The sequence below is a fragment of the Magnolia sinica genome, chromosome 8 (genome assembly GCF_029962835.1).
Source record: "Magnolia sinica isolate HGM2019 chromosome 8, MsV1, whole genome shotgun sequence".
NCBI classification, from domain to species: domain Eukaryota; kingdom Viridiplantae; phylum Streptophyta; class Magnoliopsida; order Magnoliales; family Magnoliaceae; genus Magnolia; species Magnolia sinica.
The window spans coordinates 23,390,014-23,407,412 of NC_080580.1; the positions used below are offsets into that span (position 1 = coordinate 23,390,014).

The following is a 17,399-nucleotide window of genomic DNA, read 5'->3' on the forward strand; positions in this document are numbered from 1 at the left end:
GCCCTCGCGTACGTGCGTAGGGGGCGGCGTGCGTGTGCGTGTGCACGTGATGTCCCCATCAACTCTCTCCGGCTGCAAAGATTTCGCCACTGGCGAAACAAAACTCCCAAACCGCTCTAAGATGTCAAGATCAAGTCTCTGAAGCTTCTCCTTAGTGAGCCACGTGCTGTTGAAGCTAGGCGTGACTTCCATTTAACCAGGTACTTTTGAAACCCGCTGTTCGACGTTGAAACTATCTGATGGTCCAAAATATCCTTTATTTCCTCTCTAGGTGTGTGAAGGTTAGGTATGGGAGGTAGAGGCTGAGAAGAAAAGTCGGGAAGAGGTCATGTATCAAGGGACAAATCTGGAGAATTAGGATGGGTGGGCGAAGGGCTGGACGAAGTATCAGGGGTTCCCTGAAAAATAACTAGATCATCCACATTGAATGTGGAACTAATTCCCATGGAAGGTGGAAGATCTACCACATATGCATTGAAACTGTTTCGTTTTATAATTTTGAAGGGTTCAGCGCTACGCGTGTATAATTTATGAACGGCCCCCTGAGGATATCGCTCGGGCCTAATGCAGACCATCACAGTCCCCTACATTGAATTCCTAGAAACGTTTATGTTGGTCTGCAGAAAATTTGTAATATTCATTACTAGTAGTGATCTTTCACCTGATTTCTTGATGCAATGAATGGATGTGATGCGCAAAAGACTTTGTAGACTTTGATGGCCTATGGGACAATGACATAAGGACAAGCTCAATAGGTTTCCTAGGCTTGTAACCAGTAATGACTTCAGAAGGACTTATACCTGTGGACCTAGTGACAGAACTATTGAATGCAAACTCGGCTATGGGTAGTACAGCGTCTCATGTCCTGGTATGCTCCCCCACTAAACATCTAAGCAAACTCCCTAGGCTCCTATTAACCACCTTAGTCTAACCATTGGTCTGAGGGTGATAGGTAGAAGAAAATTGGAGCCTAGTATTCATCATGTGCCATAGTGTCTTCCAAAAGTAACTCATGAATCGCACGTCACGGTCAAACACTATGGTTTTTGGTAAGCCTTGCAATTTGACGACCTCACTAAAGAACAGCTTGGCAACATGAGATGCATCGGATGTCTTAGAACAAGGAATGAAGTGGGCCATTTTAGAAAAAAAGTCCATGACAACAAATATGGAATCGTGTTTCCGAATAGTCTTGTGAAGTCCAAGCACGAAGTCCATACTAATGTCTTGCCAAGGGATGAATGGGACTGGCAAAGGTGTGTATAATCCTGTATTTTGTTTCTTTTGCTTTGCCAGTTGACAAGTACGACATTGCCTTATAATTTTGGTCACGTCTCGCTTAAGGCTTGGCCAATGAAGCCTATCCTCCACTAGGGTAATGGTTTTGTCTCGACCGAAATGACCCGTGACCCTTCCTGAATGTAAAACAAGAAAATCACGGAGGGAGGTGCGTGGTATGCACAAGCGGTCAGTCCTAAACAAATACCTGCCTAAAATTAAGTACTCACTGCTAGCTCCTGACGGACACTTTAATAACGACGCGTACACAACTCCAAAATCTGGACACTGAAAGTAATCTTTTTTGATGCGCTCGAGGCCCGTAACTTCGACACTTATGGAATTGAGTAACGCGACTCGACGACTCAGTGCGTCGGTAGGCTTATTCTCTACACCGGCCTTGTGCTTAAGCACAAAAGTGTACTATTGAAGGAATTGAACCCACTTGGCGTGCCTAGGGTTTAATTTCTTCTGAGAGTTTAGATATCTCAAGGCCTCGTGATTTGAGAATAAGACGAATTCTAGCGGCAATAAGTAATGACGCCAATGGCGCGGTAATTGCACTACCGCATAGAATTCCTTGTCATAGGTGGAACATCTTTGTTTCGCTTCTTTCAGTTTCTCACTAAAAAAGGCGATAGGGTGCCCTTCCTGACTAAGTACTCCTCCTATGCCAACTCCTGACGCGTCACATGCGACTTCAAAAGCTTTTGAAAAATCTGGAAGTCGCGTAACTGGAGCTTTAGTCATCTTGACCTTTATCTCCTTGAAAGACTTCGAGGCTGCCTTTGTCGATTGAAGCTCTCCGTTTTTTATGCAATCCATGATTGGAGTCATAGTGGAACTAAAACCTCGAATGAACTGCCTATAAAAGGTGGCTAAGCTGTGAAAGCCGCGCACCTTATGAATATTGCGGGGTTCAAGCAAGGTGTCCCGTATCTGTTACGATACGGCTATATCGGCCGATACGGGCCATAATGGCCGTTACGGACCCGTAACGATTGTTACGGGCCTTGAAAAAAAGAAAACTTTTTTCCTTTCTTTTCTTCTTCTTCTTCTTCTCGGGCAACTGCGGCTGCGACCTTCTTCCTGTTCTTCTTCTTCTTCTTCCTCTCTCTCTCTCTCTCTCTCTCTCTCTCTCTCTCTCTTCTTTCCCTCTTTCCCTCTTTCTCTCTTTTTTCTTTTCTCTCTTCTTTCCCTCTTTTTTCTTTTCGGTTTCCCTCACCCTTTTTTAAAAATAAAAAATAAAAATAAAAATTTGCAGGTGTACCACGCACCAGCTAGCTGCTATAGGTACGTGTCATGCTAAGACGAGCGCTGACACTCCTCGAGCTCCGAGTTGTACGAACGGTTCAAAGGAGATCAAAGTTATATGGGCTCCACAGTGATGTATTTATTACATCTACACCGTTCATCTATTTTCAGAGATCATTTTAGAGCACTACCCAAAAAATGAATTATATCCAAAGATCATCTGGACCACACCAAAAATAGCAGCAGAGAATGATTTTCACCGTTGAACAATTCGTAGGGCCCACGGTAACGTTTATTTTCCATCCAATCTGATCAGACCCGAGTGGGCCCCACCATGATGTATATATTTTATATATGTCGTCCATCCATTTTGCCACGTCATTTTAGGTTAGGATCCAAAAAATTAGTAATATCCAAATCTCAGGTGTACCACACCATAGGAAACAGTGGTTATAGAATGCTCACCATTAAAAATTTCTTAAGGTCCACTGTAATGTTTTTTTTCAATCTAACTTATTAATTGGGTCACACTGACGTGGATGAAGGGAAAACACACATGTCAGCTTGATCTAAAACTTTTGTAGCCCCCAATAAATTTTTAATGGTGAACGTTTAATTATTGTTGTTTCTTATGGTGCAGTCCACCTGAGCTTTGGATGTACCTCATTTTTGGGCTCATGCCCTAAAATTATTTGGCAAAATGGATGAACGGTGTGGATATAACACATTCATCACGGATGGGGCCCAAAAAACTTTGACACGTGTGCTACACTTCACAATCCGAGTACCGCCTAATTCGACCTTAAAAAATTGTACACGAGACATATATTAACTTAAAATTTAGCAATTAAATTATGGACTGCAATTGCTAACTCACAATGCCAAAATCAAATTGTTTGAATAGTTTTAATTGTTAATTTGTGGACTTTTATTTTTTAAAATAGGGCCTTTTGATTTTTTTCATGATTCACTATCCAATAAATGTCCACCAATTCATAAGTGGGATAATGACAATAAATTGCATGAATTTGAGGCTGATTTGGAGCATAGATTGGTCCTCCAAGTCAGCCCCAAATTGGTAATGCCATCTACCTGAATTTAATTTCATTTTTTTAAAGAACTATTGGGAGAAATGATATCAAGTTGTTAAGTATATAAATTAGATATTTAGAAAATTAAATATATGCATTTTGTAGTCAAATTCATGTTACCTGGTTCAAAAATTAATCAGACAGTCTGATACAACTTCTCACCAAAGAGTGGACCGTTACACCACCATGAACATGTTCCAATTTATAAATGAATGCATATTTGGAATGCTTAGAATATTTCGGATTTAATCAATATTTTTTTATATTTTTTTTTGGCCAAAAAAAATAAAAATTACACCGTTACGGTCCGTTACGCCTCCGTATCGCCGTTACACCCCCGTATCCGTATCGGTATCGGAGGGCACCGTTGTGCCAATTGATACCGATACAGGATACCTTGGGTTCAAGCCAATTGACGATGGTCCTGACCTTCTCGGGATCCGTCGATAAGCCCTCAGCTGACATAATAAAACCTAAGAAGATCACACTACTAGACAAAAACGCATACTTCTTTAGGTTGGCATACAACTTCTCGGCCCTAAGGATCCCACAAACTTGCCTCAAGTGGTTGAGGTGTTGCTCCTTGGTCATGTTATAAATCAAGATATCATCAAAGTATACGATCAGGAACTTCCCCATGAAGGGCCTCAACACTTAGGTCATCACACGCATGAAAGTGCTTGGGGCATTAGTTAACCCAAAAGACATAACTAGCCACTTGTATAGCACATCCTTTGTCTTGAAGGTCGTCTTCCACTCATCACTAGGGCGTACACGGATTTGGTGATAATCACTTTTGATGTCAATATTTGAGAAGATAGTAGCATTGGCTATCATATCCAACATGTCATCAAGACGCGGTATGGGAAACTGATACTTGATTGTGATTTTGTTGATGACCCTACTATCAACACACATCTTCCATGTGCCATCCTTCTTAGGTGTAAGAAGGGCGGGCTCAGCACACAGGCTCATGCTCTCTTGAATGAAATCCTTCTCTAAGAGTTTGTCAATTTGCCTCTTCAACTCAGCGTGCTCCTTTGAGTTTATTCTGTAATGCGGAAAGTTTGGTAGAGTCGCTCCAGGGATTAAATCAATGGCATGCTGTATATCCCTCATAGGGGGAAAAGCTCATTCGATAGATCATCAGGAAAGGCATCACGAAACTGATGCACTACCTGAATGGCCTCGGTGGGTAATTCTACACTAGCCTCTGGTACACTCTCCCTAGCCACAAGGGCGTATATCATCGAGTCCGCCTCCATTTCTCACTCAAAGTCTTTGGCATTCAGAATATAGAGAGTTTTGGACTTGGGCTTCAACTCCAATCCTTTTGAGCCGTTCACACCACTCTGTGTGGTGGACTCCTTTCCAGTAGTGTTCTTGGGTGGTAGTGGACTTAGCTTGGCCTTCTTGCCCTTAAACCAGAATGTACACACATTTGAATGACCAAATATGGTAACATCCCTGTCATAGAGCCATGGTCTACCCAGAATGATATGACCAACATCCATGGGAACAACATCACACCAAAGTGTCTTTATATGATCCAAAATGGATCGGAACAAGACAACGGTACGAGATTGGAATGGAAGTTTCAACCCAAGAGACTCTATAGGGTTGAGGATGAGCTTCCAGCTTTAAGCCCAAATGACTCACAGTGCTAGTCGATGCCACGTTGGTACAACTACCACTATCTACGATCATCTTACAGCTCTTTTCTCCACACTTTGTGTAAGTATAGAAGATCGTGTTACGACGCCAATCGTCGGTATTCTTGGCTTGAGCAAAGGCGCAACGCACAACTGCGAGGGTTGTAGATTCTTGCGCCCCCCTCTTCATCATCACTAGGGGTTTCTACTGGCTCATATTCTTCCTCCTCACCGCTACTCTCTGGGGGCACCACTTTTACTTGCCCATCAATAAGGAATACTTTGGTGCCCTCTCTCATGTCGCACTGGTGGGCAAAGTGACTAAACCCTTGATACCTAAAACACCTAGTTGCTCCACTTCCACGTGAGGTAGACTTGACAATTTCTTTACCCTTATCATCCTTGGGCCTGGGTTGAAAACTGTTGAAAGGTTTGTTTTGGTACCCAGTGTTAGGTTTAGCCCCAGAGGGGTTGGCCTTAGCACTAGGATCGCGAAGGTCGCACCGCCTTCCCACAGATGCCTTGAGGTATTGCTCGACGTCTAACACTATTTGATACAACTGTTCAATAGTGTCTATGTCTTTGGCAAGCAATTCTCTCCTAATGTTAGGATGGAGGCTCGTTTTAAAACGAGCAAGGGTGAATACGGGGTCCTCATATACCTCACAACGGGTCAAGTACTCTTTGAACTTCTCAATATGTTCAGCAACACATGGAACCCTGTCAAAGAGATTGTCATTCCTCAATCAACCGTAGGCGATAAGAGAAAGAGAGGTACTTCTCCTTAAGTGTTTCCTTCATTTCTCCCCAATGGATTATTGGGAGCTCTCTCGCTCTTTCTTTCATTCACTCTACCGTCGCCCAAAACCTTTTTGTTTGGCCTATAAGCTTCATCTTGGCGAATCTGACTTGATGAGCATCCAACATGTCGTACCACTCAAAATAGTGGTCCATATCCGCCAACCAATCTAAAAAGGCTTTAGGGTCCAAGTGGCCATCAAACGTAGGGGCATCTACTCTAACTCCCTTGAGGAGTTGTGCATATAGGTCATATTGATCATGATGTCCCTCACGGGGTGAGTGCACAGGTGCGCGCCCATGACCAACTCATTGGTCGCCTCCATTCTTTGCTCTAACCTCCTGACCATTTGCCTGAGATTGGACATCTTCCCCAATGGTGGGGTTTGCCCCGAGGGAGGTCTCTAGTTGGGTAACGCGATCATTAAATTGGTGAAGGCGTTGATCTATGCGTTGTTCCAAGCGCTTACTCAAAGAATTAACCTGCTGGGTTAACTTGTTCACTGATTCTTGCAGTTGCTTCATATTTAGTGTAGGGTGCAAACCAAAACCACGACCCGTACATGTGGGCATACAACTGCTAACTCCACCTAAGGACTATCTACTACGACTATATGCAACTAAATGGGACTAAATGACCCTATGAGACTCTATATGAAGGAAACTACGCAGTACTACTAAAATCTAGCAATATAGTTGTCAAAATAAGGGAATAACAGAAAGTTACAGCAATGTGAATTGCTAGCTTCTTGATAACAAAAATTTCAGCAACTAATATTAATAACTACGGACTCCTAAACAGCTGTATATGATAAAACTGGATGCATGATGGACTTAAACAAACTGCCCTAAACATGTAATGCATTCCCCTATAAGAACCCTAGGCTCTGATACCAAATTTGATGCAGGACATGAAAATTAAATATGATATACAAGATCTCAAGCTTTAGATTATACTAATTCAGAAACAATCACATAAAATTCCACATCCCACACAAAAGTTAAAAACATTTAAGCAAGGGGAATCTGTGCGGGTCCAGGCCTACACAAGCTAGGGCTGGATCAATAAAATTACGGACCAAACGATACTTAAAGGGAAGTAAAAATCATCCACACATGCACATCAATCAGTCCCTAATCCAAGGGATTCACCAATTCCAATTCAGAGAACCCTAGGGTAAGAAAAAGGGCAAATAAATTGAAAGTAATGCAATATAGGGCTAGGGTTAGGGAGAATAGGTATGCGAGGAGTAAAATAGGCGAAAATCTGAACTTGGAGATAGTCCTCGCGCACGGATAGTGGGCCATGCCTGTCGCACGTGCTCAGGGTTTTGGCTGCACTTGCGAGGGGGCGTTGAACGTGGAAAGCGCCTCCTTGGCTCTGGTCGCCCAGGAGAGGGCTTTAAAGCCCCCAAGTCTCATGTCGACCGGATGCGCAGTTTGTGCATGGTGCTCTGCCGAAGTTTCAGCCCTCCTACTGGGCCAGAATATGGAATTCTGCTGTAAAGAGGAAAATTGTTGCAATAAATGACAGATTTGAAGCGCGGATGATGGTAGGAGATGAGAAATAGAGATGGTAGAGGATGGGGGCGAATCGGGATAGATATGGTTTTGCACCACGATAGTTAGCCCTTCGATGAAGGGGGGCTTCGCACCCAATTGGATTTCCACAATTCAAGAACTCAGAGGAGTAGAAAAACGCAGAATTTTTTTATTATTAAACTTTAATAACAAAAAAAAAAAAAAAACTACAAGGGGTGCCTATTTATAGGAAAAACCTATACCCCAAAACTCGCGCCATATGCGCAACCTATTACTTGGCGATGAAGTAAACAAAAATAAAAACTAGTCAAAGAAATCTAAACCGTCCATAATATTCTAAATAACATTAATAAGCAAAACCTAAAATATAAGATTAATCAGATTAGTGGGCCACGATCATGAGATCCCATGATGGGCTTTACTTGACTATTGGGCCCACTCCAACAAACCAAAACTCTGTCTTCTAGCTAGGAGGCCCTCCCTGGACGTCGTCATCAATCCAGATCAATGGTGAGGCCCTCATTCTCCTTGCGTATGTGCGTAGGGGGGCAGCGTGCGTGTGCGTGTGTGCATGATGTCCCCATCACTGAGATTCGATTCTTGATCTAGTAATTTGTCTATGATCTTTTTCTTATTCACTTATTCTAAAATATTCCTGTGCATATCTTCTTATTATTGGTTTTCTCCCTCGTCTTGTTTTATTATGAATTATGTAATTGAGACTTGTAGGTGGTTTGGTGGAATCTAGACAAGTGATGATTTTAGTCAGCTTTCATCTGGGTCTTTGCCATTGTAGTTGCTACACAACTTCAAGTATTGTATTTTAGATTGAGATATTAGAAAATCTATGGGCTTGGATTAGCGGTGTTTTGCATCAGACCAACATTCCTTATAGATAGGGTCTACCTTCTAAATGATGAGACCTTTTACTTGGCAGGATCCCCTGCGGGATGGGAGATGGATGAAAAATATTCCCCACTAGGAAATCAAAACCATCCAATTATTGACTTTCCAAGTTGTGTTGCTAGGCATTAGTTTGTATCTTATTGTACTTGCGACGCATCATCTACCATTGCTTATGCACCTAAGCCCCACCAATTTGACAGCCAAAAAGCCGTATCACGCAAAGCACTCATGTTTTTGTTCTTCTAGATATGGTTTTGTTCCTACTTGTGCCCCCTTGTTTGCTTCTCACACTCACGGCCATAGGAAAGTACGTACCCAAATGGAAGACTGTTGTTGCTACTCCTACTTATGCTTATGGGTAAGTGTTGCTAGTGAGATGCAGCTATTTCTATAAGATGCCACCACGCTATGTGCCTACTATGAAAATAGTGGGGATTTTAGTGATGCCTTGTCTCCAACTACCTATGCATCTTCGTCCATTCATCATCCACCAACTCACTCCGATGCCTGAAATGATATACATGTTCCTATACTACCCATGCCTTGCCTTTTTCATTGGTGAGTATGGATACTGCTTTTTGATTGGAGCAACATAAAGTACTTAACATGTCGTGACCACCCAAAATATAGTATCAAACACTTACATGGTATAGAGTCATGCCTTTGCTTCTCCTGCACCTAGGGATATGTGACTTGTATGGAACACCTAAATGGACCCTAGGTAGGTATGTGAAAAGTAATGGAACATCACTTGTAGGAAGGTGTCAAAATCCAGATCGCTTGTTGCAACAAGTAGGGATGCTAGGCTATCTTGGTAGTAGCCTTGGGGGAATGTTGATCTGACTCTACCTTCTTTTGGGGCAGAACCTCCAAGTCCCAAATCCCTAGGGAATGAATTCCAGATGGTGTCATCTTGTTGACCGCCATTTGAGCTGTCAAATTCCACCGTACTCCACCAGTCCCAATCCAATGATTGGAACTCTACCTGGTCATATTCCATATAATATCATCCAAATCAATATGGAAATCTACAATCATAACCAAATGCTTTCTTGAGATCAACAAAAATATTTGAATGAAGAAAACTATGACGCTTCAGTCCTCACATCGATATAGAAACAAAAAGACGATAGTGAAAAGAATTAAACTTAGGCAATGGTCATGCACCACATAAGACTGCAATTGGAGCTGAGCCAGTGATTCCATGATCCCATTTAGAGTTTCAGGATGACCTACAATCTTTCCACCCTTTTGTATGGGTTAAGTTGTTTCAAAACAAAAGACAGCAATAAACCCTTTTTACATGGCAAGCTGATGATTTACCCTAAAAAATCTGCCCATCTTCACGTGTGGTGGTTAACTTGATAGATTTGACACGGCAGGGTAAGAGGATCATTTTTTTTCTAAGACAAACCCTTTCCTTTTTGTGTTTTAGGTCCCTACGAACTCCCTCTCCCATGTTCGGAAACATTTTATTCTAAAAGCTGCTAGTGGATTTGGAGGGTTAAGAGTCATAAAATTTTCTAGCTTCAAAGAGATGATCTCATCAAGCCATTTTATATGTTTTCCTCTTCTGGAAAACATTTATAGTCAATAACTTTGCCATTGTAAGGTGAGGGACCTTAGAATAACTAGCTCTTGAGTTTGATAGAAATTGGATGCATAGTCATTGGCATGGAAAGTCCACAGGGTTCCAATCAAGGTGTGCAAAATCAGTTATGTATCGGCTAATATGTAACGGTAACGGCTGTTATTGTTACGTGATATGGGCCTGAAATGGAGGGGCCCTCAAAAACAGAACCGCAACGGCTTTTACGAGGCCGTTACTGTCATTACAGTCCCCGTAACGACTGTTACACACAATAACCTTAAGAAAAAGGGAAAAAATGAAAAAAAGAATGAAAAGAAACATACTTCTTCTTTTCTTCTTCATCTTCATCGGTTGCGGCTGTTGTGGCGCTGCTTCTTCTTCTTCTTCTTCTACTTTCTTCCCCTCTCTCTCTCTCTCTCAGCCATGCATTTTTTAAGTACTCCGCGGCATATTCCGCCTAGTGCAAGTGCACTATTTCGTCGTGTGGGGCCTACCTTGATTTGTGTTTTATATCCATGCCATCCATTAGCTTTTCTAGTTCATTTTAGGGGCAATTTTAGGGAATTGCCCCTAAAATGAAGCAGATCCAAATCTCGAGTGGACAACACAGTAGGGGCTCATCGTTAAAAAACTTCCTAGGGCCCACTGTAATGTTTATTTGCCATCGAACTGTTGATAAAGTCACATAAACCTCAATGAAGGGAGAATGCATATATCAGCTTGATCCAAACTTTTTTGGTCCCAATAAGTTTTTAATAGTGGGAATTCAATCCCAACTGTGTGGTCCACCTGAAACTAGGATCCGCCTCATTTTTTGGACTATGCCCTAAAATGAGTTGACAAAAGGGATGGACAACATGGATATACAAAAATGCATCGAGGTGGGCCCCACATTCAAGGTGCCACTCACTAGTGGTTCGTCTGAGATTTGGATCTTACTCGTTTTTTTGAGAACATGCCTTAAAATGAGTTGGCAAAACAGTTGGACGACATGATAAACAAATATATCGATGCGAGCCTCACGTTTGGGGCCTCACTCACTAGTTGTCCCCACCTGATATCTAGATTTGCCTCATTTTTTGGACCATACCTTAAAATGAGTTGACAAAATGGATGGATGGCATGTATCCGCAGGGATTAGTCTCACTTCACAAAAGAGGTGGGGACACCCTATGTCTTCAAAAAAAAAAAAAGGATGGATGGCATGGATATACAATACACATGTTGAGGTGGGCCCACATACAAGGCCCTAAAAAAAATGTGCAAGGGGTATATATTAACTCAAAATTAAATAATTAAATTATGGGACCATTGTTGATAAGTCACAATCCTAAAATCAAATTGTTTGAATGATTTTAACCATTAATTTGCAGACACTTGTTTTTTGAAATAGGACCATTTGATATTTTCCATTCATTGTCCAATGAATGTCCGTGGATCCATTAGTGGGATAAGTACTAACAAATTGCATGAATTTGAGGCTGATTTGGGGCATGAGTGGTCCGCCAAATCAGCCCCAAATCAGCAACACTTTTACTTGAATCTAATTTCCAAATTTTTCTTAAGATCTATTAAAGGAAATGATATCAAATTGTTAGATGTATCATGTATGAATTACATAATAGGACACGGTCTCTAGATTTTGTATGTCGAAATGAAATATATGGGAGTCGCAAGGTATGTAATACATAAATACTATAAATAATAGTAAAATCCATAAATATGAGATGTTTTGGTATTACATTCATTCTAATAAATTTATATTGATATTATATAGTTAGAAAAATTAAATATAAAAGGTTTGCAGTCAATTCCAAGTTGTCAAATCTATAAATTCATCAAACAACCTGATACAACATTCTTACTAAAGACTGGACCGTTACACTATCATAAATATGTTCAAAATCATAAATGAATGCATATTTAGAATATTTACAATTTTTTTCGAATTATTTGGAGTAAAAAAAAATATCGACCGATACAAGGGTGTATTGGCCATTACGTCGATTCAGCATATCAGTAACAGTGGGCACCATTACGCCCACCGTTACTGCTACGGAACACCTGGGTTCCTATTGGCCAAAGTCTGAAGGCTCTTAAACAGTTATCTTGACAAAAAGTAATGCACAAAAATGATGAATCTGCAAAGATTCACCTTTAATGTTGGCACATAAGGTCAATTTTATTTCCACTCTTTAGATATTAGTGAATGCAGGTTGCATCCCATTACACCTAGCACTTAACTTTCTTGAGATGCTACAAGCCTGATGGATGTACATATCATGGATATGCTCGACTAATGAAGATGTTAAACTAACAAATGCCGGTGTTATCACTACTACTGCTGTGGTTTTCTACTGAATCTCATTATCACACTCGTAGCTCCAATATTGATTGTGGTGCTTTTCACAATTTTCACAGAGCAACTTATTATGATGTACAGTTTGCAAATGGTGTCAAGTCAACCTACTGCAATATGTGTACATCTCTGAAGTAGAATACCTACACTGTGGCTCATGAGCCCATTAGGTTGCCCATTGCATGTTGCCATCATTAGTTATAACGTCTTACCTCGACCAAAGTTGTGCGCATTTTGCATCTTGTGGCTGGTGTTTAGACTTCCTCTCTTTCACAGTCATCCACCTTCTCATTGAGGTTGTAACCAAAGCAGTCACAGTTGGTAGAACAAACCATTGTATTGTAGGTGTTGATACTTGATATTGATTTGGCATGACACTCCTCAAGGTTGGATTGCCCTACCTGAAGGAGTTTCCTTTTGGCTGTCCATGTGTTCCCTGTCATATGATGCAGATCTAGAGGTCTGAATGATCAAAGCATGAGGGAGAGTTCTAAATCATCCTGGTAGTAGCAATGGTGGTGGTGGTGGTGGCGGCACTAGAAACAGGGGAAGCAATAGCGGAAGAGGAGGGGGAGGGGTAAGAGGAATATGAGTGGTAAATGGAGTAAATTAGGAGCATTGAACTTCTGCCCAGAGGATGAAAGCCCACCATAGAACAGCCAATAAAGCAAGACACTACACCATCTATCAGTCTCAAGTTAGCTTCCCATGCCAACCACATCAGTTTCAGCTGGAATGTTGTCTTGATTGCTATCAAGTTAGGGAGAGTGCTGAGTGATTATGCTTACTATGGAGTATGGCACGTGCGATACCTGTGGGGCGAGGAGGGGATAGAAAGAGAAAAAGGGGGAGAGATTCGGAAGGAAAGAGGCGGAGGGACCGAAGTCCTCCACAACACCTGTTTTATGCACCGCTAGGCCCACCATGTTTTAAATGTAAAATCCACTCCATCCATCAAGTTCAAGAGTCAATGTTAGGCCTTGATGTCAAAATCAACTAGATCCTCAACTCAAATGGGGCACACCATATGGAATACTGGGGGATGGTGCTGACTATAGGTTTGTGTGTGGGTCACCATGTGGTGTATCTTTCAGCCCGTTAATCAAGTCTAAATCACCAGGATGAAGACAAGATACACAAATCAGCTTGATAAAAAAAAACTCAGGTGGGCCATACTGTGTGAACTTAGCAATTTTGGGAGCAACCATGCATTGTTCCTAATGGTGTGGCCCATGTGAGTTGTTAATCAGGATTATCTTTTGTACCGTTTAAATAATGGTTCTCACCTAATGGACGGGGTGGATTTTACATATACAACATGGTGGACCCTATAGAGGTCCACACGGTCTCCTCTTCGTCCATGCTACACAACATGAGAGAAGTCGGTGTCGGGCTTCCTGCATTAAAATAAGTGAAGGAAGCGGGTTGAATCTATGCCGTCTCTTGTGGTAAATTTCAACCATTCCACCCGTCACAGTTTGGGCGAATGGCTTGGGTTATGGGTTTGCTCCCCATAGACACGAGTTCGATTCCCCTCCCCATGGATGCATGTGGTTGGCGGGTGATTGCATGCATCCGCAGGAAATAGTCTCACCTAAAAAAGGGGGACGGGGACACCCTGTTGTCATCCAAAAATAAAAAATAAAATTCAACCATTCCTTGCCAAGCAGCTACATTTTTATGACAAATTTATTCTCTCTTAACCGATGCTGTGAAGACTAATTGTGAGGGAAAAAATGTCTAAAGCTATTGGCATTATATGTATTAGAGATTAATTTCATTCGTGCAACTATCCCCATGTTGCAGCAAACCTGTGTTTTCTATAACATGGAGGTCTTGTCTTTGCAGAAAGTAAATCTAGTCATCAGCCATTGTTGAGCTCAAGCTTGCTTAAATCAGTTTTTATTTGCTAACAGATTTCTACCATCTTCCTGCAGTGAAGAAGAATGGGAGGCGGGAAGGACCACAATGATGATGGATCAGACACTAGTGACAAAGGACTTTTCTCACATCTTGCACATGGACTTGCTGCTGGATATCATCCAGGATATGGGTATCCACCTCCACCTGGGGCATACCCTCCTCCTCAAGGGTATCCACCACAAGGATACCCCCCACAGGGGTACCCTCCTCAGGGATATCCCCCACATGGGTACCCACCTGCAGGATATCCTCCCCCAGCCGGATACCCTCCAGCAGGTTATCCAGGTCCATCTGCTCCCCCATATCCTGGTATGGCTGCTAAATATTCTCATAATTCGACTGTAGTTAGCCATTTCTGGTGCACGTCTAGTTTGGCATATTCACTTGCCTGCCTGCACCTCTGCACATGTGCATGTTTTCCTGCTATGGTGTTATTTCAAAGCTAGATTTTTGGCTGCCAGGTCTATCTGTGTAGTTGGTAGAAGCAGCCACAATATTCACAATCCTAAAAATGACCTGAAGAATATAGAATTGGTTTTGACTGCACTTCACATTTTTCTTCAGAATTGTTGGGAGACGCTAGTCCTTTATAATTGTTCTAAAACAGTCAAAGAATCCTAACTTGAAAATTTATTTGCAGTTTTCTTGCCAGAACTATCGTCATTTGATTTTTACACCAGATGTAGTGTTGCTGATCCCTTGCACTTTTGAAGCCTTCAACTTGTACAAACTCACACGTAACTGGTGCAGTCCTTGGGCTCTGTTGCGCATGACCAAACCATCAAGTCTACTTTCCCTCATCTTGCCACCTATTGATGCTACTCCTAAATCCCTCAAATGCATTCATTTCTAATCCTATCCTGCCTTGTCTTGGCACTCATCCATCTCAACATCATCATTTCAGCTACATTCATCATAAGGACATGTTGTTCCTTAACTGCCCAACAATCTTTTCCATAAAGCTTGGTTGATCTTATAGCGATCTTATCAAATTTCCTTTTCAGTTTGAGTGGTAAATGATGATCGCATAAGATTCTGAAGGCACATCTCCATGTCTTGCACCCGCTTGAATTCTATGAGCAACATCCTTCTTGTTCCTTCCACTCATGAATTATCGACCCAAGATATCAAAAGTGGTCATTTTGAGAGATTTCTTGGTATCTTTGGCAATTCCTCATTCCCACTCCAATTGTTATGTAAATTGTACTCCATATACTCTGTTTTAGTCTGACTAATTTTAAATCCTTTAGATTCTAAAACACCTCCTCCATAAATCTAGCTCTGTGTTTATGCCCCCTCTCATCTTCTCAATCAAAATTATATCATTTGCAAACAACATACACCACGGGATCTCTTGTGAAAAGATACGGGCTCAATGCTGACCCCTGGCGCAAGCCTACAGTAATTGGAAATTCACTTCTCTCCACTAGTAGGGTCCCTCATGCATATCCTTAGTCATGTCAATGTATCCTCTTGAAACTCCTCTCCCAATAGCCACCAAATTAGCTCTCTTAAGGACCATTCTTTATTTTCCATAAGTGGCAAAAAGAAGATGTGCAATTTCATTCAAGTTGCATTTGATTGGCCATTGGAAATGATCTTATTTCCACCTATGTGGGTTCCTAAATCTCTCTCAAATTGAGATATGCCATATTCTTATGACATCAAAGATTCTACAAATGTGGTCTCTAGTCCAACTGGTTGGACCACAAGGTATGGTCCACCCAGTGGATAACTTCCAATAGGTTAGCCACACTATGAGGATCACCTAGGACAAAAATCAGCACTATCTACTTATTTAAGTGGGCCACACAATGACAACAATGTGTTGGTAAATAGCAAAATACAAGTGTGGCCCGCTCAATAAGTGGATATGGTGGATTTTTCCACGAGGTGATCCTCATGATGGGCCAACCTATATTGGACAGGTTGGATGTCACATGTACATGGAAGATTGGAAGTTATCCACTGCATGGACCGTAATTGTCCAACCAGTTGGACTTGAGTCCTCTCTTAAAATTGCCTTTCTCATTGTACTCAAAAACTTTTTGGAGATTTACAATTTTTATTTGTTACTCGTATTTTGACATGATCAACTAGATGTGGGTGGTTTGTCTATTTCTGCCCCCCAAGTTGGCATATTTATCATTCACCACCTATATAGGGTCATTTCACCCTATTTCAGGCCTGTATTGGGCTGACGCGGTACATGTCTCGATATGTATCACTTTCAGATGATAATTTTGAACCTTGGAGCCGACTTCAGCCGAGCCACATGCCTCTTTTCTTCAGTCGTGCTTCATTCTCTTGGCTAATTGCCCAAAACTATATTTACAGGTCATGCACATGGATCATCTGGCATGGGTACACTGCTAGCCGGAGGAGCTGCTGCTGCTGCCGCTGCTTATGGGGCCCACCATCTTGCACATGGGGCCTACGGGCATCGTCCATTCATGCACCATGGCAAGTTCAAGCACGGGAAGTTCAAGCATGGGAAGTTTGGGAGGCATGGGATATTTGGGAAGCGTGGGAAGCATGGAATGTTTGGGAAGCACAAGTTCATGAGGTTCAAGAGGTTCAAGAAGTGGAAGTGATCGTGTGTTGCCAGTCTGTAGGAGAAAAAACATGGGAGCAGCAGCCAATGCTTTTTTCTTTTAACCCATTTCTACTTCTACTGATTGGGTATTGTTAGATTTTATAAGATTTGCCGTTATGGATTCTAAATACATTGTTTCTTAGCAGTATGTACATATGCTTGTTTGAATTAAAAATAACAATCTGCATGCCTTGGTATCTTCCATTGATTCAGACTGTTTATACAACTGAATCTCACTTTGTATCCTGAAAAATCAACAATTAAAAGCTCTCAATTGGATTATTTTGATCTTTTGATAATTTGGATCTTTAGCTTTGAACATGAACGGTCATCATGACAGCGCACATGGAGAGGGAGGGAGAGAGACACAGGGGAGATGCACTTTCAGAGGGAGGAAAAAAAGAAAGAA

General features: G+C 41.7%; 1 protein-coding gene across 2 annotated transcripts in view; it reads left to right on the forward strand.

Moving 5' to 3' along the window:
* The window catches only part of LOC131253086 (glycine-rich protein A3-like), a 30,007-nt gene extending 12,813 nt beyond the window's left edge, over positions 1-17,194 (forward strand). The window contains exons 2-3 of one of the 2 annotated variants that reach the window (XM_058253916.1): positions 14,409-14,703; positions 16,732-17,194. In XM_058253916.1, coding sequence (XP_058109899.1) covers positions 14,418-14,703; positions 16,732-16,988 — 543 coding nt within the window. In that variant the 5' untranslated portion in view covers positions 14,409-14,417 and the 3' untranslated portion in view covers positions 16,989-17,194. Of the gene's footprint in view, positions 1-14,387; positions 14,704-16,731 lie in introns of both variants that reach the window. The other variant, XM_058253917.1, reaches the window with a different exon arrangement.
* Positions 17,195-17,399: the final 205 nt, after the last annotated feature.